Genomic DNA, 26,519 nt, shown 5'->3' on the forward strand with positions numbered 1-26,519 from the left:
TTTCTAGCATTTTGCAACCCTATATCTGAATTTGAAAATTCCCAATAGCTGACCAATGTGAAAAGTGTATTTTCTGCATGTTCCAGCTAGTTCATTGCAAAGCACCATTTACCCTGTTGTACTGTGTGTGTTTGTCTTACAGCCAGACCCATGATGGCTGCCCTGCCTCTAAGGCACACTGTCAGCAACGACACTGTCCTGCCCAAGAAAAGCTGTGGCACGCTACCGTCCCCCACCGGCTCCAGGAAGGATGCTGCTGCACCAGCAACCAAAAGGTAAACACAGCTCAAATGCTCCCCATTACCTTCCCTTACGAAAAAAGATTGCAGTCAGAGAGCAGTATAACTCCAGTACACTGCAGTATAAATACAGTATGCTGCAAATAGTGCGAACAAAATAACTGTTTTTTTTTACGACAGTAATTTTGCAGTGTAACTGCAGTTTTGGAAGGGTTATGGTAAAGGCCTAAGGCCAGGAGTTTTCCTGACCATGTGACCTGACCAGTAGGGCCAGTTTATGAGATATCTCTCAACAGTATTTTTATGTTCTGAGTAAAACCAACTCTGTTTTAGTTCGGGCTTACTAAACCTAGGGGCTTAAAAAAACTGGAGCAGTAATGACTGTGTTTTCTACATTTTGGGTATTAATATTGTAATGTAGTCAGAGTAAATTGTACCCTAAAGCTCAATAAGTGCACACTATTTAAATACACATTTCTTCCTCAACTAAAAATTCCTACAACATAGGAAATCATTGCACCGTTGGTGTGTTTATTTTATTAGTCCGCACAAAGTCAACACATTATTTGATTCCTGCAAACAGGAATCTGTGTGTCTTTCACTGTATTACTGCTATCTCCTCTGTGGCCTGTCTGTCTGTGCTAATTTTCCCCTCGCATAAGTGTACCCTCCTCTGAAGGGAGAGCCATTGACATTTTACATGAATAATAAACACAGGTACAGTGCTGTCACAGGCATCCCCATTTACACCACGGTGGCATTCAGAGACGGCATTGATTTACTGATTTGGGGCTGACTTGGGGCCAAGGGAGTGCAGTTAATAAATCACAACTGGCAAGGGAACAATAGGCACTCTTCCAATGATGTTCATGCCTGGAGTCTAATTATCATAATCCAGGACTGAGGAAGGGATGGTATATGGATGAGACTATAGAGTAAATAGGTACGAAGGGGAGGAGAGGGAGGGTGGGAGGGATGGAGTTCCTAACATGGATGCAGTATAGGTGAACCTTCTCCAGACTGAAGCAATAGATATAGAGTGAAATGGAGCCGACCAGGCTAGACTCGGTAACACACTAAGGCACAGGGGAAATGTCAAAGGTCTGTTGTGTATTAATAGGACTAGAAGAGTAAATGGTTTGTCCATGCATGAAAGATAACAATGAATCCCTGGTCGTGTGCACATAGAGGCCACATTGATTCGGCCTCCTTCAGATCTTGACTCCTGAACTTTGTCTTTGCACAAAGGATAGCTCACCCACCCATACTTCCTAACTCTGTGTTATTTTAGGATGAGAAGGAAGGAAGTCTGCAGGAAGCAGAATTGTTTACATTGGAGACTATTATTTGTATTTGTGCTGTGTGCCGGTGTTTCCACAAGAGATCCCTGCATACAGGTAGACACACGCATATACTCATATTTGATAATAGACATACGGTATGTATTCCTTTTCATCACAAAACTGTTTTCACCATACCTCCATTCATGCCAGTTGATCTCTATCTCATTTATATGGCACTTTTGCAGTCTTAACCACGGCTCTGTTCTGTAAAGATAATATCTATCAAACGGACAATTTGGTCCAAAACCAGACATGAGACATCCTCTTTGAACAAACTGGTATTGGCAGTTTGTATCCACTAGCCACAATACTGAACTTGATTCAAGTGGATGCAAATGTTATAGTCAACTACTGTATCTACACATCAATTCTCTTAAAAATCACAGAGCGTGATACTGTAAATCACCAGTCTTTTTTTGTCTTACCACCATTCACTGTTTCCTTTTTCCACTTCCCTGTTTCCCTTCTCGGTCATGCATGCCCCCTGTCTGTCCAGTCTCTCCCGTCTGTCTGGCATACCCACCAGACTTATCTACATCACTTCTCCTTACAGGTGAGAGGGTGGCCAAACTGTGACACCATCACCATCCTCAAAGCTCATAACGTTACCTCAATGTTACCCATCCCTCATAGATCCATGAGTCATTGAATTGACAGATCATTTCTATGAACAATGAATAACAACATTCATCACAAAAAACATCTCTCTCCCTGGAAAGCAGTGGCAATTGTATTGTTACTGAGTGGACTATCCTGGTTAAATATTGATTACTGCGTTGTTGGGTTTAGAGCTTGGAAGACGGGAAACTTGAAACTTAAATGAAATGAATGAATATCTCTCTCGCTCTCTCTCTCTCTGTCTTTTCTCTCTCTCTTTCTTTGTGTGTGTGTGGTGGGAATTAGATCAACTACAGAAGGTGCTGCTCCCATGCCAACCAAAGTTGGCAAAGAGACCAAAGGTTTCAATAAATCCCCCATTGCCTAATTAACTCCATTCCTGATCTAGGTATGCCTGCTGCCTGGCATACACCAACTAACAAAGGTCCCCTCACAAACAAACACACGCACGAACACACACACACACACACACACACACACACACACACACACACACACACACACACACACACACACACACACACACACAAAGATACACATCCCGAACCCTGTTTCAGGGGGATAACATCAGCCACAAACGGGAGGATTGAATGGACTTTGGACTCGCAGGCTGGATTAGACCTGGTAGCCATTCCAGCCAATGAACTGCTGATTGGGCCATTCTTTTGTGAAGGCATTTTAATGGCCCGCTTTTTAACATGTTTCAACCATCTCCTCTAATACCATCATAAATGTGGCCATGAATGAGTCACAGGGGAGAGAGAGGGAAAAATCTCTCTCTGTCATGGATAAGTAATCTGGTTTCCTAGTATAGGGCCTTCTTTGGTGTATTATGATGGTCTGTACTTACAGTGTCATATGAGGACTTGTAGTAGATAGTGTTATTTATAGGTTGCTGGTATGATCTTTGCTTGACCTTACCCCTACACTCAAAATCAAGTTTGAAGTCTTTGATAGTTCCGATGATAGATGATATTTATTATAAGGATTTGCAACTGAAAAATCTCTGAGGGGATACAGCTAAATAACAGCCTATTTTAACACTATTCCCCGGACAATTAAGGCTATGCTTCTTTCTTTCACCATTAGGTAATTGCATCATCCATTTTACTATCTCTCCCACAGAGAGATAAATCTTGGGTACTTATTTTATGAGATTACAAGTAAATAATCAGAATTCCTTTATTTTAAGCACCTTTATTTATTCAAAATGCACCATTAGGAAGATTTATCATCCATTTTACCATCTAATCCTCCAGCACTGTGAGGAGAACCAACTCCAACGAAACGATGGGTACACTGACGCGTAAAGACAGCAGCGACTCCAAGAGCAACCGCACCCGCACCGGCTCTACCGGGAGCAACTCCAGCAGCAAGAGAGCCAGCGAAAGGTACAGCCAGCCTAATAGCAATAACTCATCCTACACAGCCATACCCGGGTAGTGTTCAGTAGACCACACCGTAGCAAAATGTTTTAAAACAGAAAACGAAAACAAGCATTTCTTATTGGAAACCTATCGGTTATAGTCAGTTCCATAATGATTCTCCCTACTGCACATGACCCTGGGATCAAGTAGTGTTTGTTTTATTTCAAATACTTTATCTGCACTTGATTAAACCTATCTGGCGCAATGCCTGGTTCAGTGTTGACATTTTTGTTTTTTTACTCACTCCGCAGCAAACTTAAGGAGCCCGTTTTCAATGCAGGTAAGAGCCAACTATATCAGTGATGCCATGAACTCAGTGGCTCCCTGTAAATTAGAGATTTAAAGATTTTGAGAGACATACCATAACATAACCCTTGAAAATGTCCTTGCTTTTGTTTTGCATAATCTATAGACATATGATAGATGTTATCAACTGACCATTTGAGCCATTGTTCGGTTAAATGGTTGGATTCATACAATTTGTCAGCATTGTTTGTCAGATGTGCAAAATAAATGCAAGGTATGTTACAGGTTAAAGCCAGGCTAAAGCCAGGGCCTGTGTCCCAGCAGGCAAAACTGGTTGCAATGATGTCTTAGTCACATCATTTTTGGTTATAATGATGTGGTAATGAAATCATTTAAACCACTTTTGCCCACTTGGTCAATTCCTAGCTCACAGAGTACCACTCAAGGATGTTCCGTGATGTGCTGTGATGTATAGTGGTGACGTTTGTCTTGTAACGTGTTAAAAATGTTCATCCTTCAACCAATAATCATCCATCCCTCCATAACCACTTCCATCCTCCCATAAGTTCTTATGAAGTATTTCAACCTCCATTGTCATCTATGATTTCCTTTTTCCTTTCCATAACAGGAGTCATGCACATGTGCTATTTATTTATTTTACTGTATGAGTTTGTATACTGCAGTAGTAACAATAAACACCATGAGATAAGATTAATTGTGATGAGAAAGAAGCATCTCCAGAATGGTATTGATCGCTGGGCAAATTAGACTGCTGTAACCCATTAGGTTGATTTACCTGGTGTAATTCTCCCTGATAGATCATCACCCCTCTGAACCTTACTTTGGCTGGGGGTTACTTTGGCTTGAGTGCTGATAAGCAGAGAAAATGTACTGGAACCACGATTAACGTAGTCTTGTTGAAGATTTTAATTAATTGTTGTCCTATAATAACCTGATCAAACCAGCATAGTCCCAGGGTACTGTCATCAATGTTCAACCCTAAAGAGAAGTCATTCAGTCAATGTAAATAACTGATTAGACATAACAGCTATTGAGATGATACCTAAATAGTACTCACATATAATATGTGAAATTGTTTACTGTTTCTTAGAATCTATCTATAGATTCTAAGCTAAGCTAATCATAAGCTAATCTTCCAATAATCCTTAAAGAAACAAACATGGGACGCAAACAGTACATGCTTAGCCTATGGGAAATCACTAGCTGCTCCTGTTCAGACTGGTAGATCAGATAGATAGATAGATTGATCGATACATAAATAGATAGATACAGAAAAGACCTTAAGCACAATAGCCTAAGTGTTGCCAAGAAAAGGCTAAGACAAGGCGCTTGCTCAAAATGGCGGCGACACGAAAAATTAAATGGAAAAAGTCACAATGCTGATTAAGTCCAGGTCAGGAACCAATGCAAAACCTCACCTGGTCCTTCTGTCCCCTTCTCTGTGAACTCACAAGGGATGCGACGAGTGACACACTGCAAAGGTAGGCCTTGGTCCTCAAGCCCCCTTACCTTAGCAGCTCTCTGGACATTGTTCTCCTAAGGCCTTAGAATAAAGCATTAATATACACATAAATTTGCCATATGTGGCATGGAGGGGTTTTAGCCGACAGACTATCCCACCATCATGGGAATTGCGCCCAAGGATATTGTCTGGTAGCTAAAATCTATCCATGCCACAAATGTGGCGTAGTCGGCCAGATATTACGTTGCACATATCTGCTGCTATTAGAGTTAGACTACCAGCTATTGTTCTTTTCTCATGCGAGAACGTATAGTAAAGGCTACTGACTCAGAATCCTTTTGCCTTAGTGATTCATAGGCCCAATTCACAGAGAGCTGGTAGGGATGGGGTTGGGTTGACAGTGAGTGTGATAGTAGCCCTTCCCAATATGTAGCCAACAGTGGACTAATAAACACTCTCTAACACACTGAGAGTTTGAACTGTGTGTGGTTGATTGCAGTGCTGCTTTTACACTAGCTGTCAACCGTATTGTGGAATTGCCACTTTCTAGATGTGTTTGCTCACAGCCATGCAGCGCTCTTTTGTCCTTGTCGCCATAGAAACCCCACCAAATATTTCCTGCAGTGCACACTGATCTTCTAAGAGGCCCTTTTCAGAGCACAACGAGACGGTTTTATTGTGCTTGTATTATGTATCTTCAAAAGGGCTGTTTGCATTACCAGCCAATGCAATGTCTTTACTTTATAGGTTTTGAAATCTTTAGCCATCTCTTGCATGGCCTTCAGTATGGGGTTTTGATGCACAGCTTGCGGATAATTTCCATTAGCTTGGCTAAAGAAAGATGAATTGAGAAAGAGACATGTTTGGAAGCAGAGTGTTGTGAAACTCATGGTCCTTTAGCCAGGCTGTCATCTTTCACAGTGGAAAAATAAAGAAAAAAAGAAAAGAAATGGCATGTCCATGGTAAATGCTGGGTCAAGTGAAGTGAACATATTTCAATAATTCATGTTATTCACCTTGATGCCAGCAAAAGTAGACCAAAAAGTGTCACTTCATTATGTCAGATTTATCATAGACAATAGTTATATGTTGAGCTACTGATGCACTCTTTTAGTAAAAGTCTCAAACTTGACTTAGAGTGAGAGCCCCAGTAGTTTAGCCCACCTGCGGTTGTTACCCAGTAGATACTGAAGCTTGTCTTGTACCAGTCCCGTGTTTTGTGGTCGTCCATTGTAGCATAGCAGCCAGTTGTCGATCACATCTAACTTGGATATATTCTACCAACCCTTCCTACCCATTCCTTCTGGCCCCTCTCCAATTCTACTACCTCACCTACCTAGTAACCGTGCAGATATATCTGGCCCATCTGTCAAAAAGGACCGGAACCGCTGAGGCGCCCAAATCCACCGCAGCAGCCATGTCGGGCCGCTCCTCCGCTCCCCCCACTGCGCCTGACTCCAAGAGCGCGTCTGTCAAGTCCAATGGAGTCAGAAAGACCCCGACGTTTGCTCTCCCCCTGAGAAAGTCAGTCAGCCAGTCGTCCTACACCCCCTACTCCCCCTTAGACAAGCCAAGCTACAGGAGCCCCATCAAATCCCCCAGCCAGTACTTCCAAATCTGTTACTAAGCTAGGCCTATACCAGCTTTTGGAATTAGGTTGAAAGAGGTAACCGTGGATGTAAAAAGGGACTTCAAAAAACATTCCTCTCATGACTGTCATGTTTCAGGTTTTTTTGTGTGTTTTTCTGTCTTTTTTGTTGTTTTTGGTCACACATTGACATGGTTTTGACTTATTTGTGGGTCCTCTGGTTGATTTGTTCAGATTTTGTTTTTCATTCCCCTGCTGTGGCACCATAAGCCTATGTTTTTGCTTGTTTTGTCTTCTCTTGTTTACTTGTGTGTTGTACTGTACGTTAAACAAATGCTATGATGCTACATAACAATGCAAACTGACTGCTTTTCATTTTGCACCATTCATTGTTATTATCTGAATGTATTTGAAATTACTAATAAAAGGGAATCAAAAGCCTATCCATCTCTGTGTTTGCTAATCTATACTTTTCCTTACTAAATGAATTCACTCCTTTGCAACAAAAAAATGTGTTGTACGTCAACATCTCATAACCATAACTGTTGATACTTTCTTTCTCTTTGCATCTTCCTCTCACGCATGAGTCTCTAAACCACACTTTCATTGTCACTCCTCTCAAACACTGTTCTCACCATCACAAACACTCCTCCTTGTTACCAATGAGTCATAACAAATTGTCCACTGAAAATGTCTGTTGCTTTTTTTAGAGGAAGGGTATGTGAAAATGTATTTGAAGGGACGACCCATCACCATGTACATGCCCAAAGACCTTGTGGAGACCTACTGCCTGGAAGCCAAATCGGACCTGCCAAACAAAAAGCTCAAACTGGACTGGGTGTATCCTTTTTTCACTGTTGTAGGTTCAGTACTTTTCAGACAGCTAGGTGTATATTTCAATAGATAAGAAACTGTTTGTTACGTGGCATTACAACATTTGAGTTATGTTTATAACAATAGGCTTGAAAGTCCATGCTTTCAGGACAGAGATGTATTGTGACTCGCAAGATGTATCCCCCTATGTATTGTGAGGTTACACATTCGCCAAAGTTATATTCTTATTGCATTCTATTGCACAGGTGTGAAAGTCACATCTGGATGTTCCAATAAATCTTTTTCCCTAATCAATAAAATTGAATCAATCAAATGTATTTATAAATCCCTTCTTACATAAGCAGATGTCACCAGGTGCTTATACAGAAACCCAGCCTAAAACCCTAAACAGCAAGCAATGCAGATGTAGAAGCACGGTGGCTAGGAAAAACTCTCTTGAAAGGCAGGAACCTAGGAAGAAACCTAGAGAGAAACCAGGCTATGAGGGGTGGCCAAATCTCTTCTGGCTGTGCCGGGTGGAGAGTACATGGCCATTAAGACCAAATCTTTCGTCAAGATGTTCAAATGTTCATAGATGACCAGCAGGGTCAAACAATAATATTCACAGTGGTTGTAGAGGGTGCAACAGGTCAGCACCTCAGGAGTAAATGTCAGTTGGCTTTTCATAGGTTTGAGAGAGAGAGAGAGAGAGAGAGAGAGAGAGAGTGTGTCGAAAACAACCGGTCCGGGACAAGGCAGCACATCTAGTGAACAGGTCAGGGTTCCATAGCCACAGGCAGAACAGTTGAAACTGGAGCAGCAGCACGACAAGGTAGCACGTCCAGTAAACAAGTCAGGGTTCCATAGCCACGGGCAAAACAACAGAAACTGGATCAGCATTACGACCAGGTGGACTGGGGACGGGGACAGACAGGTACTCCTGAGGAATGGTCCTAGGGCTCCGGTCATCCGGGAGGGGAGAGATTGAGAGAGAGAGAGATGGGAGAATTAGAGGGTGCATATTTAAGTTCACACAGGACACCAGATAAGACAGGAGAATTAAACCAGATAGGACAGACTGACCCTAGCCCTCCGGCACATAGACCATTGCAGCATAGATTCTGGAGGCTGAGACCGGGGGGGGGGGGGGGGGGGGGGGGACACTGTGGCCCCGTCCAACGATACCCACAGACAGTGCCAATCAGGCAGGATATAACCTCACCCACTTTGCCAAAGCACAGCCCCCACACCACTAGAGGGATATCAACAGATCACCAACTTACTACCCTGAGACAAGGGTGAGTATAGCCCACGATGATCTTCTCCACCGCACGTAAGTGACTCAACCCACTCAAGTCGAGTATAGCGAAAAAAGCCTGCCACAAAGTGATGCACACCTCCTAGGGACAGCATGGAAGAGCACTAGTAAGCCAGTGACTCAGCCCCCGTAATAGGGTCAGAGGCAGAGAATCCCAGTGAAGAGAGGGGAGCCGGCCAGGTAGAGACAGCAAGGGCAGTTCATCACTCCAGTGCCTTGCCGTTCACCTTCGCATCCCTGGGCCAGACTACACTCAATCATAGGACCTACTGAAGAGATGAGTCTTCAGTAAAGACTTAAAGGTCGAGACTGAGTCGGCGTCCATTCCATAAAAATTAAGCTCTAAAGGAGAAAGCCCTGCTTGTGACCGTAGCGTACATGTAGGTATGTACGGCAGGACCAAATCGGAAAGATAAGTATGAGCAAGTTCATGTAATGCTTTGTAGGTTAGCAGTTAAACCTTGAAATCAGCCCTAGCCTTAACAGAAAGCCGGTGTAGAGAGGCTAGCACTGGAGTAAAATGATCACATTTTTGGGTTCTAGTCAAGATTCTAGCAGCCGTATTTAGCACTAACTGAATTTAATTAGTGCTTTATTCAGGTAGCCGGAGAGTAGAGCATTGCAGTTGTCTAATCTAGAAGTGACAAAAGCATTGATTAGCTTTTCTGGATAATTTTTGTACAAAAAGTTTCTGATTTTTGCAATGTTTCAAAGATGGAAGAAAGCTGCCCTTGAAATATACTTGATATGTTCATCAAAAGAGAGATCAGGGTCCAGAGTAACGCCAAGGTCCTTCACAGTTTTATTTGAGACGACTGTACAACCATTAAAATGAATTGTCAGATCAAACAGCAGATCTCTTTGTTTCTTAGGACCTAGAACTAGCATCTCTGTTTTTTCCAATTTTAAAAGGAAAAAATGGGCCGCAATCACCTCCTTATGTCTGAAACACAGGCTTCCTGGGTAGGCAATTTTGGGGCTTCACCATGTTTCATCGAAATGTACATCTGTGTGTCGTCCGCATAGCAGTGAAAGTTGACATTGTGTTTCCGAATGACATCACCAAGAGGTAGAATATATAGTGAAAACAATAGTGGTCATAAAACGGAACTTTAAGGAACACCGAAACTTACCATTGATATGTCAGAGGGCAAACCATCCACTGAAACCATCCTAATCATTCCTAATGCACACTACAGCACCAACCCAGCTCCCTGCATACAGCAATTGCTCAAGTCCAGAAGCCAGCAGGCTGAGCTGAAAATGTAGTCAGCTCCCTCTTTTCTCCTCTCTTTCCCTGATGGATTCAACCCCCATTTCAGCAAACAGAGGAGATTATAATGCGTATAAAAAAAAGCATATTTTTTGAATCACCAGGATCAGGATGAAATTATGAGTGTTCTGTGCTGTCTAGTGTTTCACTTGAGTTGACTGTGGATTTTCCAACAAAGGAAAGATAGATAGAACTGACTTTCAAATGACGCCACCGTAGTCTATATTTACAACCTATCACCCTCTGTGACATTTTTGAGTTCCAAATGGAAAATTCAGTAAGATACGATTGGTAAAGGTCACAGAGGGTGCCTGTATGATAGGTTGTAAATATAGACTACAGTGACGTGAGGGGGCAAGCAGCTTTTATTTAAGTGCCTCACTGAATTCAATCAAACTATATTGGTTAATATGTTGGCTAAAGTTGATGTCCTATTGAAGTTATGTGGATCTTGACCTAGATGCCTAGTTATGGGTACAGGGGACGTGACTGTCGCTCTAACCTGTACCTGTTACCCACGGGAGAGACGGTCTACTTCATTGCATCTGTTGTGGTGCTGTACAACGTGGAAGAGCAGCTCCAGAGACACTACACCGGGCACACTGATGACATCAAGTGGTGAGAAGAAACAGAATGTGACAACACTATATTTCTCCTGTACTGTACAACCTTTATCTGTGAAAGAATTTTGACCTGAGCTGGACGTGTGATGCTGTCCTAATATGGACACTGTACTCATCAAACACTGCCCTATTTCACCTAGCTACAGTATAAATCATTTTCACCATCATCCATGTATTCTCAGACCAGCAGTACAGTCGAGTAATTTATTAAGCAATACATTTTTTTTAAAATCTACAGTATGTTTCTGGTATCCAAAGTTGGAAGGGCTTTGCAACCCACCTTGTTGCACAACTGTGTCACGCTACCTTTGATATATAATCCTCCCTATTTCAGTACAGACAGAGCTACCGTGACACCACTGTTTTAATCAGTATTGTCGTATAGTCCCATGGAATAACTCCTTCATAATAAGGCAGGCTAGGGTAAACAGGTGGCTGGTCTGCAGCTGCTTTGTCCTCAATGATAGCGTTGGCCAGGTAATTATCTCAGACAGAAAGGGTGGTCCGTAATATAATAAGCTGAAACTCGAGGGGTCGCCCTGGGGTCATGCTCATAATGAATAATTAGAGTTGAGTCAAGACTGGGCATAGAAAGCCGTTAGCTTCCTTTTCACTGTAGTACAGATATTCTTGACTTTCACTTATCTCTGTAAGGCATAGTGCCCCTCTGTTGTGCCCTTCTATCGGAAGCTGTCAGTAACAGAAGGGGAAGAAGGGGATAGTCTTGTCAACATCAGTAAGAATCAATCACACATGACTTAGGCTACTGTAACTGAATCCCATAAGCTTCAGTCTGACAGACTAGAACAACATCTATGATATATTAGCAACTCATAGATTCATACTACACAAAACACTTCTCTTTGATATGCTTTGAGGTCTCTGTGGTTTTTCATCATTGTTCAAATCGGCTTTCAGATGTTCAAAGTGTTTGCCGTCTCTCTGTTCCTCTGTTCCTCTGTTTGTGTTCTATAGTCTGGCTGTCCATCCTGATAAAATCACCATAGCAACAGGACAGGTGGCAGGCACCTCTTCTGAAGGCAAAGTAAGTGACCTCTCATCCTCACATAACTTTGAATCTATGAACAGTTCACTTATTTAATAATAAGAAATAATGTGTGTGTACGTGTGTGTGTGTATGTGTGTGTGTACCGACAGCAGTTGGCTCCTCATGTGCGGGTTTGGGACTCTGTGAGCCTCAACACCCTCCACATTCTGGGGACAGGTTTCTTTGACCGCGCCCTGGTTTGTCTTGCCTTCTCCAAGTCGGTAAGCAATGGATCTTGGCAAAAAAACATGAATACATATCATATCTCATATGTGAACCAGATTTTGAGTGTGCTTTACTGGTCAGAAAAGCTTTGCTAAATAACTGAGGACAGGGCTGATCCATCTCTGTTGGTCTGTGCAGAACGGAGGCAACACGCTGTGTGTAGTAGACGACTCCAACGACCATGTGCTCTCTGTGTGGGACTGGCAGAGAGAGGAAAGACTGGCTGATGTCAAGGTGAGTGTCTATGTGTCCGACTGGGGTATTAACCTGTGCGCATCAAGACTTTGTTAGCCCTCTAAACTAAAGCCTAGGCATTAGCTCGGGGATTCAATGCAAGTCTTCAGGTCTCGGGAAAGCTTACCTGGCTTTGGAGTTGCTCTATTGATCCTCATAAACGTTTGACACGTGTAACGATAATTGTTTCTGTCCCATTACAGTGTTCCAACGAGGCAGTGTTCGCTGCCGACTTCCACCCCACTGACACCAACATTATAGTCACGTGTGGGAAGTCACACCTCTACTTCTGGACACTGGAGAGGGGTACCCTTACCAAGAAGCAAGGCTTGTTTGAGGTATGACATGAGACTTCTCATTTATACTGCCTCATGTTCACTTGCTTGATTAGAGGAAATGTATTTGCCAAAATCAATATAATTTATGCCATTTTGCAGAATGTTTTATCTAAATTCAATGTAGCTTGAACAGGCTGTGTTGCTTTTGCTCTTTAGTTCTTCACCCAATGTTAGAGAATGTCATATTTTCAGGTTTTCAGTAGTTAGTTTCTCTGTCGTGTTATTGAAGCTGCATGTCTGTCTCTGTCTGTTTTCTGACAATACAACTCTGTTTTATCTCTGCCCTCCCAAGTAAATAAAGCCATATTTATGTTCCTTGCAGAAACAAGAGAAGCCCAAGTTTGTCTTGTGTGTGACTTTTTCAGAAAATGGAGACACCATAACTGGAGACTCAAGTGGAAATATACTGGTGTGGGGAAAAGGTAAAACTGTCATTCGATAGAATGAACCATCAAACTCAGAAGGGTTCTACCTGGAACCAAAAAGGCTTCTTCAAAGGGTTATCCTATGGGGACAGCCAAAGAACCCCTTTGGGTTCTTTTTTTCTAAGAATGCAGGTCCCTGTCCAGTTGTGTTTATTACATTTACATTTTAGTCATTTAGCAGACACTCTTATCCAGATAGACTTACAGGAGCAATTGGTGTTAAGTGCCTTGCTCAAGGGGGAACATTGACAGAATTTAAAAATATATAAAAAAGAGCACATGGACAGATTTTTCAGCTAGTTGACTTGGTCATTCAAACTAGCGACCTTTTGGTTACTGGCCCATTGTTTTTCCCCATTTTGGCTCATCAAAAGACTCTTTATTATGAGAGAGTTGTCAGGTGGCTGGGGTCAGAATATGGTCATGCCTAGGATAGAACAACAAGGCCTGTCTTGTGAGTGAACCGCTCCTGACCATGTGTTGTAGAACAAACAGCTAGCTATCTTCTGCCTTCTCCAATGGTGTTTTGTCTTTCTCTCTGTTTTACAGGCACTAATCGAATTAGCCACGCCATTCAGGGTGCACACGAGGGGAGCATCTTTGCACTGTGTATGTTGAGGAACAGAACACTGGTGTCAGGGGGAAAAGATCGGAAACTCCTCTCTTGGGATGGGAGCTACCAGCAGATCCAATCGGTTGAGGTGAGACACATGCGGATTCGTGTACATACACCCAAAAAAGTAGTCCCATGATATATGCCATTTCCATAGTACACTTTTTATTAATGCATCTACAGTATAAGTGCTTTCGAAGGAGACTGATTCTGCATACTGCAGCCCTGGCAAAAGATGATGCTAGCTTTTTCAGAAATATGGGGTTTTTGGTTGATGCATGTACACAGAAGGTATTTATGTAAACAGTAATACCAATGACTTGTACAAGGAAAACAATGTTCTCTTTTACAATTTCCCTTCTCCGTACCCCCCACCCAGCCATCTGTAAAAATCAAACATGGATAAAATAAAGAAAACAACCCACCAAATTTACGGTGGGAGGAAGCTTACCACAATAATCTTTCTTTTCCCACCTTTCCCAGGTTCCTGAGTTATTTGGCCCCGTCCGCACTGTTGCCGAGGGCAAAAGGGAGAGTGTGCTTATTGGGACCACCAGGAACTATGTTCTACAAGGCAGTTTATATGGCGAATTTACCCCCATCACACAAGTGGGTAAAATCAGAGCCATATATATATATATATATATATATATATATATATATATATATATATATATATATATATATATATGGCTGCTGGTATAATTATCTGACATTCTAGTTCATGCAGACCTAGGGTGTTTTCAGTTCATTCAGACATTCTATAAGCCCATTAGCTGGTTATTTAGTAATGTCCAGCATCTCCTGGCTATCGTGTTTGGTGCATGTATAAATGCTAATGGAAACAGATGGACCCAGTTAGAGCAAAGTACAGAATGAGACTACATTAAGCAAGTATTTGACTCTTTCTAGCAACTGATTGCTCCCTACCTCTTCCAGGGTCACACCGATGAGCTGTGGGGGTTGGCCGTGCACCCTTGGAAACCCCACTTCCTCACCTGTGGCCACGACAAGCATGTCAGCCTGTGGGACGCCTCCTCGCACCAGCCTGTCTGGACCAAGACTATGGAGGTAGACAGGCAGGCAGTGCTCCCTGGGGACAACTCTGAGCCTCACACGTTATACTCAGTTAACATGAAATGTATGAGTAGAAGGGCCACAAGCTCAGCTTGTTCCCTGATATGTTTGTGCTGTACAGCCAACAACTGTCACTGTATATGCATTTGTAAATCAAGTCCTTTCAACCATCGAGCATCTGAGCTTATGATTGATTGTGGGGGAAAGGGATTGAGTGTGTGTGTGTGTGTGTGTGTGTGTGTGTGTGTGTGTGTGTGTGTGTGTGTGTGTGTGTGTGTGTGTGTGTGTGTGTGTGTGTGTGTGTGAGTGTGTGTGTGTGTGTGTGTGTGTGTGTGTGTGTGTGTGTGTCCCACATCTATTGCTAGGGGATAAAGATGTTAGCGACAAAATAGGATGAATCACAAGTGCTTGCAAAAATAATAATTGCTTCACAAAAATGTAATGCAATGGCAATCCAGATTATAGGTAACAATCCTTTGCATAAACTGTCAAAATTATTACGCATATTAATTGTTAATGATGGAATATACTGTATATAGTTTTTTAATGGCCATATACAGTTGAAGTCGGAAGTATACATACACTTAGGATGGAGTCATTAAAACTTGTTTTTCAACAACTCCACAAATTTCTTGTTAACAAACTATAGTTTTGGTAAGTCGGTTAGGACATCTACTTTGTGCATGACACAAGTCATTTTACCAACAATTGTTTACAGACAGATTATTTCACTTATAATTCAAGTGGGTCAGGAGTTTACAAGTTTACACCCTGGAGTTGACTGTGCCTTTAAACAGCTTGGAAAATTCCAGAAAATGATGTCATGGCTTTAGAAGCTTCTGATAGGCTGGTGTACCTGTGGATGTATTTCAAGGCCTAACTTCAAACTCAGTGCCTCTTTTCTTGAAATCATGGGGAAATCAAAAGAAATCAGCCAAGACCTCAGAAAAAAATTGTAGACCTCCACAATTCCGGTTCATCCTTGGGAGCAATTTCCAAACGCCCAAAGGTACCACATTCATCTGTACAAACAATAGTATGCAAGCATAAACACCACTGGACCACGCAGCTGTCATACCACTCAGAAAGGAGACGCATTCTGTCGCCTAGAGATGAGCGTACTTTGGTGCGAAAAATGCAAATAAATCCCAGAACAGCAGCAAAGGACCTTGTGAAGATTCTGGAGGAAACAGGTACAAAAGTATCTATATCCACAGTAAAAAAAGTGTTATATCGACATAACCTGAAAGGAAGGAAGAAGCAACTACTCAGCAAGGAAGCAAGGAAGAAGCCACTGCTCCAAAACCGCCATACAAAAGCCAGACTATGGTTTGCAACTGCACATGGGGACAAAGATCGTACTTTTTGTTCAACAAAAATAGAACTGTTTGGCCATAATGACCATCGTTATGTTTTGGAGGAAAAAGGGGGAGGCTTGCAAGCTGAAGAACACCATCCCAACCGTGACGCATGGGGGTGGCAGCATCATGTTGTGGGGGTGTTTTGCTGCAGGAGGGACTGGTGCACTTCACAAAATAGATGGCATCATGAGGACGTGATGAAATGTGATGAAAGAAATAAAAGCTGAAATAAATCCTTCTCTCTACTATTATTCTGACATTTCAAATTCTTAAAATAAAGTGATGATCCTTACCGACCTAAGACAGCGAATTTTTATTAGGATTAAATGTCAGGAATTGTGAAAAACTGAGTTTAAATGTATTTGGCTAACGTGTATGTAAACTTCCGACTTCAACTGTATGTATATATATATATATATGTATATATATGTATATGGGACAGGAAGTAATGCAGACAATTACATCGATGGAAGCAACAATCTATCTGCAATATTAAAGCTGATCTACCCCCTAAATAAAAAATTATAAATAAACTGTCATGCCAAGTATGTTGGCTATACAGCACAAACATATCTGGGACCAGGCTACCATAAGCTTTTGCTGACCACATGATCTGATTCATGAAAACTCTGTTTTTGCACTAGTTATAATTAGAGGTCGACCGATTATGATTTTCAATGCCGATACCGATACCGATTATTGGAGGACCGAAACAGGTCAATGCCGATGCATCGGCCGATTTTTTTATAATTTTATTTATTTATTTGTAATAATGACAATTACAACAATACTGAATGAACACTTATTTTAACTTAATATAATACATCAATAAAATCAATTTAGCCTCAAATAAATAATGAAACATGTTCAATTTGGTTTAAATAATGCAAAACAAAGTTTTGGAGAAGAAAGTAAAACTGCAATATGTGCCATGTAAAAGCTAAGATTTAAGTTCCTTGCTCAGAACTTGGGAACATATGAAAGCTGGTGGTTCCTTTTAACATGAGTCTTCAATATTCCCAGGTAAGAAGTTTTAGGTTGTAGTTATTATAGGAATTATAGAACTATTTCTCTCTATACGATTTGTATTTCATATACCTTTGACTATTGGATGTTCTTATAGGCACTTTAGTATTGCCAGTGTAACAGTATTTCTTCCGTCCCTCTCCTCGCTCCTACCTGGGCTCGAACCAGAAACACATCGACAACAGCCACCCTCGAAGCAGCGTTACCCATGTAGAGGAAGGGGAACAACTACTCCAAGTCTCAGAGCGAGTGACGTTTGAAACGCTATTAGCGCGCACCCCGCTAACTAGCTAGCCATTTCACATCGGTTACACCAGCCTCATCTTGGGAGTTGATAGGCTTGAAGGGGTGGGTATAATTTGTGGAACGTCCCAACAGGAATCTGTTCCAAAAAACGTAAAGTAAAAGGTTGCCAACCAACAACGCATACAAATTAGCAACGCATACAAACCTAGCTAACTAGCTGCCGAATAGGCATCAACTCACCACGTAGCTTATTCTTAATGTTTGTCCATAGGCAACCAGAGTGAGGACAGACATTTTTCGGAATAAACGTGATGAGTGAAAAACGCAATGAAATAGACCCCTCCCATTCCCGGTATCTTATTCTGCCGCTATATAACTTTGTATGCATTGTTTTTTGGCAACCTTGTTATTTACAAAGTTTTTGGAATAGATTCCTGTTGGAATGTTCTACAAATTATACCCACCCGGGTTGAAGTCATAAACAGTGCAATGCTTGAAGTACAGCGAAGGGCTGCTGGCAAAACGCACGAAAGTGCTGTTTGAATGAATGCTTACGAGCCTGCTGGTGCCTACCACCGCTCAGTCAGACTGCTCTATCAAATCATAGACTTAATTATAATATAATAAACACACAGAAATACGAGCCTTAGGTCATTAATATGGTCGAATCCGGAAACTATCATCTCGAAAACAAAAGTTTTTTCTTTCAGTGAAATACGGAACCGTTCCGTATTTTATCTAACGGGTGGAATCCCTAAGTCTAAATATTCCTGTTACATTGCACAACCTTCAATGTTATGTCATAATTACGTAAAATTCTGGCAAATTAGTTCGCAATGAGCCAGGCGGCCCAAACTGTTGCATATACCTTGACTCTGCGTGCAATGAACGCTAGGTGACACAATTTCATGTTAGCAGGCAATATTAATTAAATATGCAGGTTTAAAAATATATACTTGTGTATTGATTTTAAAGAAAGGCATTGATGTTTATGTTTATGGTTACATTGGTGCAATGACAGTGCTTTTATCGCAAATGCGCTTGTTAAATCAACACCCGTTTGTCAAAGTATGCTTTGATTCAATGAGAAATGAACAGGCACCGCATCGATTATATGCAACGCAGGACACGTTAGATAAACTAGTAATATCATCAACCATGTGTAGTTAACTAGTGATTATGTTAAGATTGATAGTTTTTTATAAGATAAGTTTAATGCTAGCTAGCAACTTACCTTGGCTTCTTGCTGCCCTCGCGTAACAGGTAGTCAGCCTGCCATGCAGGCTCCTCGTGGAGGGCAATGTCAGGTAGGTGGTTAGAGCGTTGGACTAGTAACCGAAGGTTGCAAAAACGAATCCCCCCTGAACAAGGCAGTTAACCCCCGTTCCTAGGCCGTCATTGAAAATAAGAATGTGTTCTTAATCTGACTTGCCGAGTTAAATAAAGGTGTAAAAAAAAAAATGATCGCCAAATCAGTGGCCAAAAATACTGATTACCGATTGTTATGAAAACTTGAAATCGGCCCTAATTAATCAGCCATTCCGATCAATCGGTCAACCTCTAGTTATAATAGTGGAGAAATGCGTAGGGTACTATCTAAACCCTTTGTGTTTATAAATCTCTCGTAAAGCTTCAGTCTCTCTATGTTGTAATAGATCTTCACTGAGGCTGGATATTTGGGTGCGGTAAAATGTATTAGGATGCAGTACTGAAATTAGACATCCTTTGTTTCTTTCATTTACAGGACGCAGCTCAGTCTGCTGGATTCCATCCCTCTGGAGCAGTAGTTGCTATAGGAACGCAGACTGGCAGGTGAGAAAGTACTGCTCGAGGAGAATATTGTTATGACAATTAAATCACAAAAGCCATAGAGATCTGCCAATAATAATAATAACACATGTAATTTGTATAGTGCTTTTCATTTACAATATGAATCTCAAAGGGGTGTTGTGAAAGTACAGGAGAGATGTGATGTGGATAATCATGAGAGGATGGATAACTTTCATCATACAGGTGGCTGGTGCTGGATACTGACTCTAAGGATCTAGTCACAGTGCACACAGATGGGAATGAACAGCTGTCTGTTATACGCTTTGCACCGGGTAAGTGTTCTTAAAACCTCTTACATCTAGACGTTCCGCTAGCGGAACACCTGCTCCAATATCCAATGATGGGCGTGGCGCGAAATACAAATTCCTCGAAAATCCGAAAACTTCAATTTTTCAAACATATGACTATTTTACACCATTTTAAAGACAAGACTCTCCTTTATCTAACCACACTGTCCGATTTCAAAAAGGCTTTACAGCGAAAGCAAAACATTAGATTATGTCAGCAGAGTACCCAGCCAGAAATAATCAAACACCCATTTTTCAAGCTAGCATATAATGTCACAAAAAACAAAACCACAGCTAAATGCAGCACTAACCTTTGATGATCTTCATCAGATGACACTCCTAGGACATTATGTTATACAATACATGCATGTTTTGCTCAATCAAGTTCATATTTATATCAAAAACCAGCTTTTTACATTAGCATGTGACGTTCAGAACTAGCATTCCCACCGAACACTTCCGGTGAATTTACTAAATTACTTACGATAAACGTTCACAAAAAACATAACAATTATTTTAAGAATTATAGATACAGAACTCCTTTATGCAATCGCGGTGTCCGATTTTAAAATAGCTTTTCGGTGAAAGCACATTTTGCAATATTCTGAGTAGATAGCTCGCCATCACGGGCTAGCTATTTTGACACCCACCAAGTTTGGTACTCACCAAACTCAGATTTACTATAAGAAAAATTGGATTACCTTTGCTGTTCTTCGTCAGAATGCACTCCCAGGACTTCTACTTCAATAACAAATGTTGGTTTGGTTCCAAATAATCCATAGTTATATCCAAATAGCGGCGTTTTGTTGTGCGTTCAAGACACTATCTGAAAGGTAACGAAGGGTGACGCGCCCGGCGCGTTTTGTGACAAAAAAATTAAAAATATTCCATTACCGTACTTCGAAGCATGTCAAACGCTGTTTAAAATCAATTTTTATGTGATTTTTCTCGTAAAAAATCGATAATATTCCGACCGGGAGTCGTTGTTTTCGTTCAAAGACTGAAAATATAAACATGGAGTCGTCTCGTGCACGCGCGCCCAGTCTCATTGTTCTCAGATCGACCACTTACCAAATGCGCTACTGTTTTTCAGCCATGGCCTGCAAAGTCATCATTCAATGTTCTGGTGTCTTCTGAGAGCCTATGGGAGCGTTAGAAAATGTCACGTTATGCCAGAGATCCCCTGTTTTGGATAGAGATGACAAAGAAGGCCAAGAAATGGTCAGAGAGGGCGCTTCCTGTTTGGAATCTTCTCAGGTTTTGGCCTGCCAAATGAGTTTTGTTATACTCACAGACACCATTCAAACAGTTTTAGAAACTTTGCAGTGTTTTCTATCCAAAGCTAATAATTATATGCATATTCTAGTTTCTGGGCAGGAGTAATAATCAGATTAAATCGGGTACGTTTTTTATCCGGCCGTGAAAATACTGCCCCCTATCCATAACAAGTTAAGGCTCTTATATTGCTTTATTGCTTGTTCTAAGCATTCATGGGGCTTTATTATGACTTATTAGAAGTATTATAATAGGTTATGTCTCTCTATGTAGTAAATCTTCTAAATAAAAACAGCTGTAATTTAGTCAGGATCATTATCAGATGATAGTTTAAATTAACGTGTTGTGAAATTTATGACGCTGTTAATCTCATTTCCATTTCTTCACCGCGTAGACCTTTTTTAAGAGCATGTGTTTCCGCATGGACCCTATTCCTGGGGCGGGGGGTTCTACTAAGCTAACATATGGAATTGTTTTAAGATGCTCATACCAACAATAATTTAGCTGTTTGATTTTGAATTTTAGGACCCCTTTAGGTATCAAAATATATATAAAAATGTTTTTTGCTAAAACATTTAATTTGACCTTAGCCCGTAGAAACACGTTGAATAACAGATTCATACAGTAAAAAACGAATCTAAATTAAGTTTGTTTTGAAGTGTCTGTCCTATATCTGAAAGATCAGGAAATTATTGTTTTTTGTTTTTTTTACACATATTTAACATTTTTAACACATATTTTAGGCAAGCTAAACTAAACTACTTCCATATGAACTGAGTGTGTAAAACACATAAAACACTCTTTCCATGACCAGGTGAATCCAGTAAAAAAAAAATAGGGAAGTATACAAAATATTAGGCACAACTTCCTAATATTGAACAGCTTCAATTTGTCAGGGCATGGAAGCGTTCCACAGGGATGCTGGCCCATGTTGAATCCAATGCTTCCCACAGTTGTGGCAGCAACTTCCCACAGTTGTGCCAGCAACATTCACCCTCGGAATAGCACACAATCACAATCTGTGTCTCAACTGTCTCAAGTTTTAAACATCCTTATTTAACCTGTCTCCTCCCCTTCACCTGGATTCACCTGGTCAGTCTATGTCATGGAAAGAGCAGGTGTCCTTAATGTTTTGTATACTCAGTGTAGATTGACTGTGCCGTTTAATTTATGTCGGGGAGATTATCTGTTCTAACCTACATCTCCTGTCCCTATTCCTAGATGGCGATTTCCTGGCGATCGGCTCTCACGACAACTACATCTATATCTATGCAGTGGGGGAGAGCGGCAGGAAGTACAGTCGAGTGGGAAAATGCTCGGTGAGCACCTTTTATTTTTAGTACACCCCTCTTCTCCTCAGCATCACATCAGGAAGGCGTGCTAAATTATGAGCATTCACAGCATAGTGTATTATGGTTTAAATAGGTATTCAAAGTCAGGGTCGAGGGGGAATTGCAGTGAGATTGCCAAAATAAAAAAAATAAAAAAAAGTTCATCCCCAAAAATGTTTTGGGGGAACAAAACATGTATTATTCTATAATAATAATAATTACAACGTTTTTGAGAAAGATAATTTTAGTAAATTGAGTAAATGTATTTATTGGTTCTCTTAATTTTTATGAGAGATGAAAATGCAATGGATGATTATTTGTTGATATTATTATTACATTTATTTGAACAAGGACAATGTACAACAGAACATACTTCTTAGTACATTGTACCCAGTGGCGATTTTAGCATGTAAATCTTGGTGGGGCAAACTCCACAAAAAATTGTAGATGCATGCCAGGAAAGCCACTGCACAACACAACACAACAATAAACAATACATGAATTGGACTATAACGGTGACTAACGGTGCCAACAAACTATTATGGTCTACATCAAATCAAATCAAATGTTATTTGTCACATGCGCCAAATAAAACCTTACTGTGAAATGCTTACTTACAAGCCCTTAACCAACAATGCAGTTCAAAAAATAAAGTGAAGAAAACATTAACTAAATAAACTAAAGTAAAAAATGTAATACAAAGTAACACAATAAAATAACAATAACCTGGCTATATACAGGGGGTACTGGTACCGAGTCAATGTGCGGGGGTACAGGTTAGTCAAGGTAATTTTTTTACATGTAGGTAGGGGTAAAGTGACTATGCATATATAATAAAAGTGGGGGTCAATGTAAATATTCCAGGTGGCCATTTGATTAATTGTTCAGCAGTCTTATGGCTTGGGGTTAGAAGCTGTTAAGGAGCCTTTTGGACCTAGACTTGGCACTCCGGTACCGCTTGCCATGCCATACTTGGGTGACTGGAGTCCTTGACCATTTTTTGGGCCTTCCTCTGACACTGCCCAGTATATAGTTCCTGTATGGCAGGAAACTTGGCCCCAGTGATGTACTGGGCTGTATGTACTACCCTCTGTAAAGACTTATGGTCGGATGCCAAGCAGTTGCCATACCAGGCGGCGATGCAACCAATCAGGATGCTCTCGATGGTGCAGCTGTAGAAATTTTTGAGGATCTGGGGACCCATGCCAAATCTTGAGGGGGTCTCCTGAGGGGGAAAAGGGGTTGTCGTGCCCACTTCACAACTTTCTTGGTGTGTTTGGACCATGATAGTTTGTTGGTGATGTGGACACCAAGGAACTTGAAACTCTCGACCCGCTCCACTACAGCCCCGTCGATGTGAATGGGGGTGAGTCCGGCCCTCCTTTTCCGATCAACTCCTTTGTCTTGCTCACATTTAGGCAGAGGTTGTTGTCCTGGCAACACACTGCCAGGTCTCTAACCTCCTACCTATAGGCTGTCTCATCGTTGTCGGTGATCAGGCCTACCACTGTTGTGTCGTCAACAAATTTAATGATAGTGTTGGAGTCTTGCTTGGCCACGCAGTTGTGGGTAAACAGGGAGTACAGGAGGGGACTAAGCATGCACCCCTGAGGGGCCCCTGTGTTGATGATCAGCGTGGCAGATGTGTTGTGGCCTACCTTTGCCACCTGGGGGAGGCCCGTCAGGAAGTCCAGGATCCAGTTGTTGAGGGAGGTGTTTAGTCCCAGGGTCCTTAGCTTAGTGATGAGCTTTGTGTGCACTATAGTGTTGAACGCTGAGCTGTAGTCAATGAACAGCATTCTCACACAGGTGTTCCTTTTGTGCAGGTGGAAAAGGGCAGTGTGGAGTGCGATTGAGATTGCGTCATCTGTGGATCTGTTGGGGCGGTATGCAAATTGGAGTGTGTCTAGGGTTACCCGGGATGATGGTGTTGATGTGAGCCATGAACAGCCTTCATAAAGCTGTCCCAACAGCGGAGTCCCAATAGCAGTCCCTACACCTTACCACTGTTACACCTGGCTATCAGCAGAGCCTTGTCTGGCAGTGAAACAGTTCATTCAGCCTCATTTACTGCCTTTTAAAAGAACATAGCTGATATGGCTGACTTGCTTACACAAATGTGGTTTCTACTGACTATTGAGATGTACAAACTATGGCATAAGGGAACGATGAGTGGATAAAAGGCAATCCGTAATTTCGATTAAGACATTAATGAGCGAGCTAGGACGGACGTAGTCAATGAAATGTACAGCGACAGAATTCAGAACATGGGCCGTTCTTACAATATTCTGCCTGTACAACAAGTCAGAACCTTAGCATAAATTAAGGGGGCATATAGGCAGACAACGAAAGCTCTTACAATATTCGATGATGGCATTTCTCTGAAACAGGCTATAGGCTACATGTGCACCACCAAGTCAGTAGGCTAAATTATGAGGGGAAAAGGGACCACATTATTAGGGTGATGCACATGGGCTACTAACAGCTTACCACACAACATACCCTTAGTGTTACTTTCTTAGCTACAGTATACATATCTCCCTGGCATATTACGTCATTTATGCTGTAGCATACAATACATTTTTGGACTCACCTTGTTGTGTTGTGCTCACTTGGACAGGAAGGTGGAGCGGCGGTCCTTCGTGGGCAAATTTTGTCATATAACTTTGTTATCAAAGACTGGCATTCTCTGGATTTATGGTGCTTTCAAGACAACTGGGAACTCGAATCATAACCTCAGTGAACTTCAGGTCGGAACTCTAGAAAGAGGCCCGAGTTCCTGACTTGGATTTCCGAGTTGGATGACCGTTCAAAATGTATTTTCCCAGTGAGGAGCTCATTTTTTTTTCGAGTTCCTAGTTGTCTTGAACTCACTGAAGTCTGAGATTTACTAGTTCCGAGTTTCCAGTTATTTTGAAAGCGGCAGAAGTCATGCTGGATTGACAGCATTGCTAATGTTGAATGTTTATCCTTTTAAGCTTGGAAAAGAGACCGTTAAACCCAGACTTGGACCACACATCCACTCCACTGAGTAGCAGGCTAGTGATTGCTTTGCAATGCTTGCATTTAGCCACTGATTCCTTCCAAACCACTCATTGTTAAATTTGCGATTTCCAACTTGTTGTGGAATGTTTATGTCCAATGGCCGATGAGCACCGATACCTTTTATCTATAATTTCTCTACATATGACAAGGATTGAAAAGAATTTGCCAGTAGTTTGTTGACTTGATTCATGATGATGACTGCTACCTTGCTAGCTCAGTCCAATCAAAGCTACTGTGGATATAACGTGATTTGATGTAATATTATCTGTGGTCAATGACATTGAGCTTTCTTCTAATGTAACTCTATGGCAGCATCCAAGGGGCTTGAATTTTTTAGCTCTCCCCATAGCTTTTGTGGTGATGTATTGTCCCCATGAGTGACAGAACACTGAGCCAATCACGGCACAACTAGAGAACATTACCAACCTCTACGCTAATTATTTTCCGCTGGCTGCCCCAACACCACAGAATGCACTGAGCTAGGCTAAAACATTTTTTACATTGTTTGCAAACTGATATGTGACACGTATTAATGCTAAAATAACATGCAAAACAGGCACCACATTTTTTTTATTTTATTTAACTAAACAGGTGGGCTAAAAACAGGTGGTGCTCTTCGATGACTGAAATGGCCATGGCATATGGTTTATGTTGTTTTCATGCTCATCAAACCATTCAGTGATCACTCGTGCCCTGTGGATGGGGGCATTGTCATCAAATGGGGCATAGCCATGGTAGCCAAAATAATAGCCAAAATAATGCATTTTTATACATGACCCTAAGCATGATGGGATGTGATTTGCTTAATTAACTCAGGAACCACACCGGTGTGGAAGCACCTGCTTTCATTAAACTTTGTATCTCTGATTTACTGTAAGGGCTGTCGTCGTGAGAAAACCAAAGTGCAGCGGAGGATGTGTATTCATCTTTGGAAATTTAATGAAAAGAGAACACTCTACAAAAATAAACAAAAACGACAGCCAAACAGTCCTGTCAGGAAAAACTCTAAACAGAAACAATCACCCACAAAAACCCAAAGGAAAACCAGGCTACTTATGTGTGACTCCCGATCAGCAACAACGAACTACAGCTGTGCCTGATTGGGAGCCAAAACAAAACGGCCCAAAACAAAGAAATACAAAAACATAGAAAAATGAAAATAGAATGCCCACCCAATATAACACCCT

At 41.4% G+C, this 26,519-nt stretch overlaps 1 protein-coding gene across 6 annotated transcripts in view; it reads left to right on the forward strand.

Annotated features, from left to right (window-relative positions):
- LOC115162644 (echinoderm microtubule-associated protein-like 1) overlaps positions 1–26,519 on the forward strand; it is a 100,222-nt gene that overhangs the window by 63,520 nt on the left and 10,183 nt on the right. For 3 of the 6 annotated variants that reach the window (XM_029714129.1, XM_029714125.1, XM_029714127.1), the window contains 17 exons: positions 143–275; positions 3,460–3,591; positions 3,879–3,907; positions 5,349–5,375; positions 7,655–7,784; positions 10,817–10,966; positions 11,947–12,016; positions 12,130–12,240; positions 12,383–12,478; positions 12,682–12,816; positions 13,139–13,238; positions 13,791–13,942; positions 14,338–14,463; positions 14,794–14,925; positions 19,309–19,376; positions 19,578–19,666; positions 22,178–22,275. In XM_029714129.1, coding sequence (XP_029569989.1) covers positions 143–275; positions 3,460–3,591; positions 3,879–3,907; positions 5,349–5,375; positions 7,655–7,784; positions 10,817–10,966; positions 11,947–12,016; positions 12,130–12,240; positions 12,383–12,478; positions 12,682–12,816; positions 13,139–13,238; positions 13,791–13,942; positions 14,338–14,463; positions 14,794–14,925; positions 19,309–19,376; positions 19,578–19,666; positions 22,178–22,275 — 1,778 coding nt within the window. Of the gene's footprint in view, positions 1–142; positions 276–1,227; positions 2,136–3,459; positions 3,592–3,878; positions 3,908–5,348; positions 5,376–7,654; positions 7,785–10,816; positions 10,967–11,946; positions 12,017–12,129; positions 12,241–12,382; positions 12,479–12,681; positions 12,817–13,138; positions 13,239–13,790; positions 13,943–14,337; positions 14,464–14,793; positions 14,926–19,308; positions 19,377–19,577; positions 19,667–22,177; positions 22,276–26,519 lie in introns of those variants that run through there. The other 3 variants (XM_029714126.1, XM_029714130.1, XM_029714128.1) reach the window with 3 other exon arrangements.

The sequence above is a fragment of the Salmo trutta genome, chromosome 25 (assembly GCF_901001165.1).
Source record: "Salmo trutta chromosome 25, fSalTru1.1, whole genome shotgun sequence".
Taxonomy (NCBI): Eukaryota; Metazoa; Chordata; class Actinopteri; order Salmoniformes; family Salmonidae; genus Salmo; species Salmo trutta.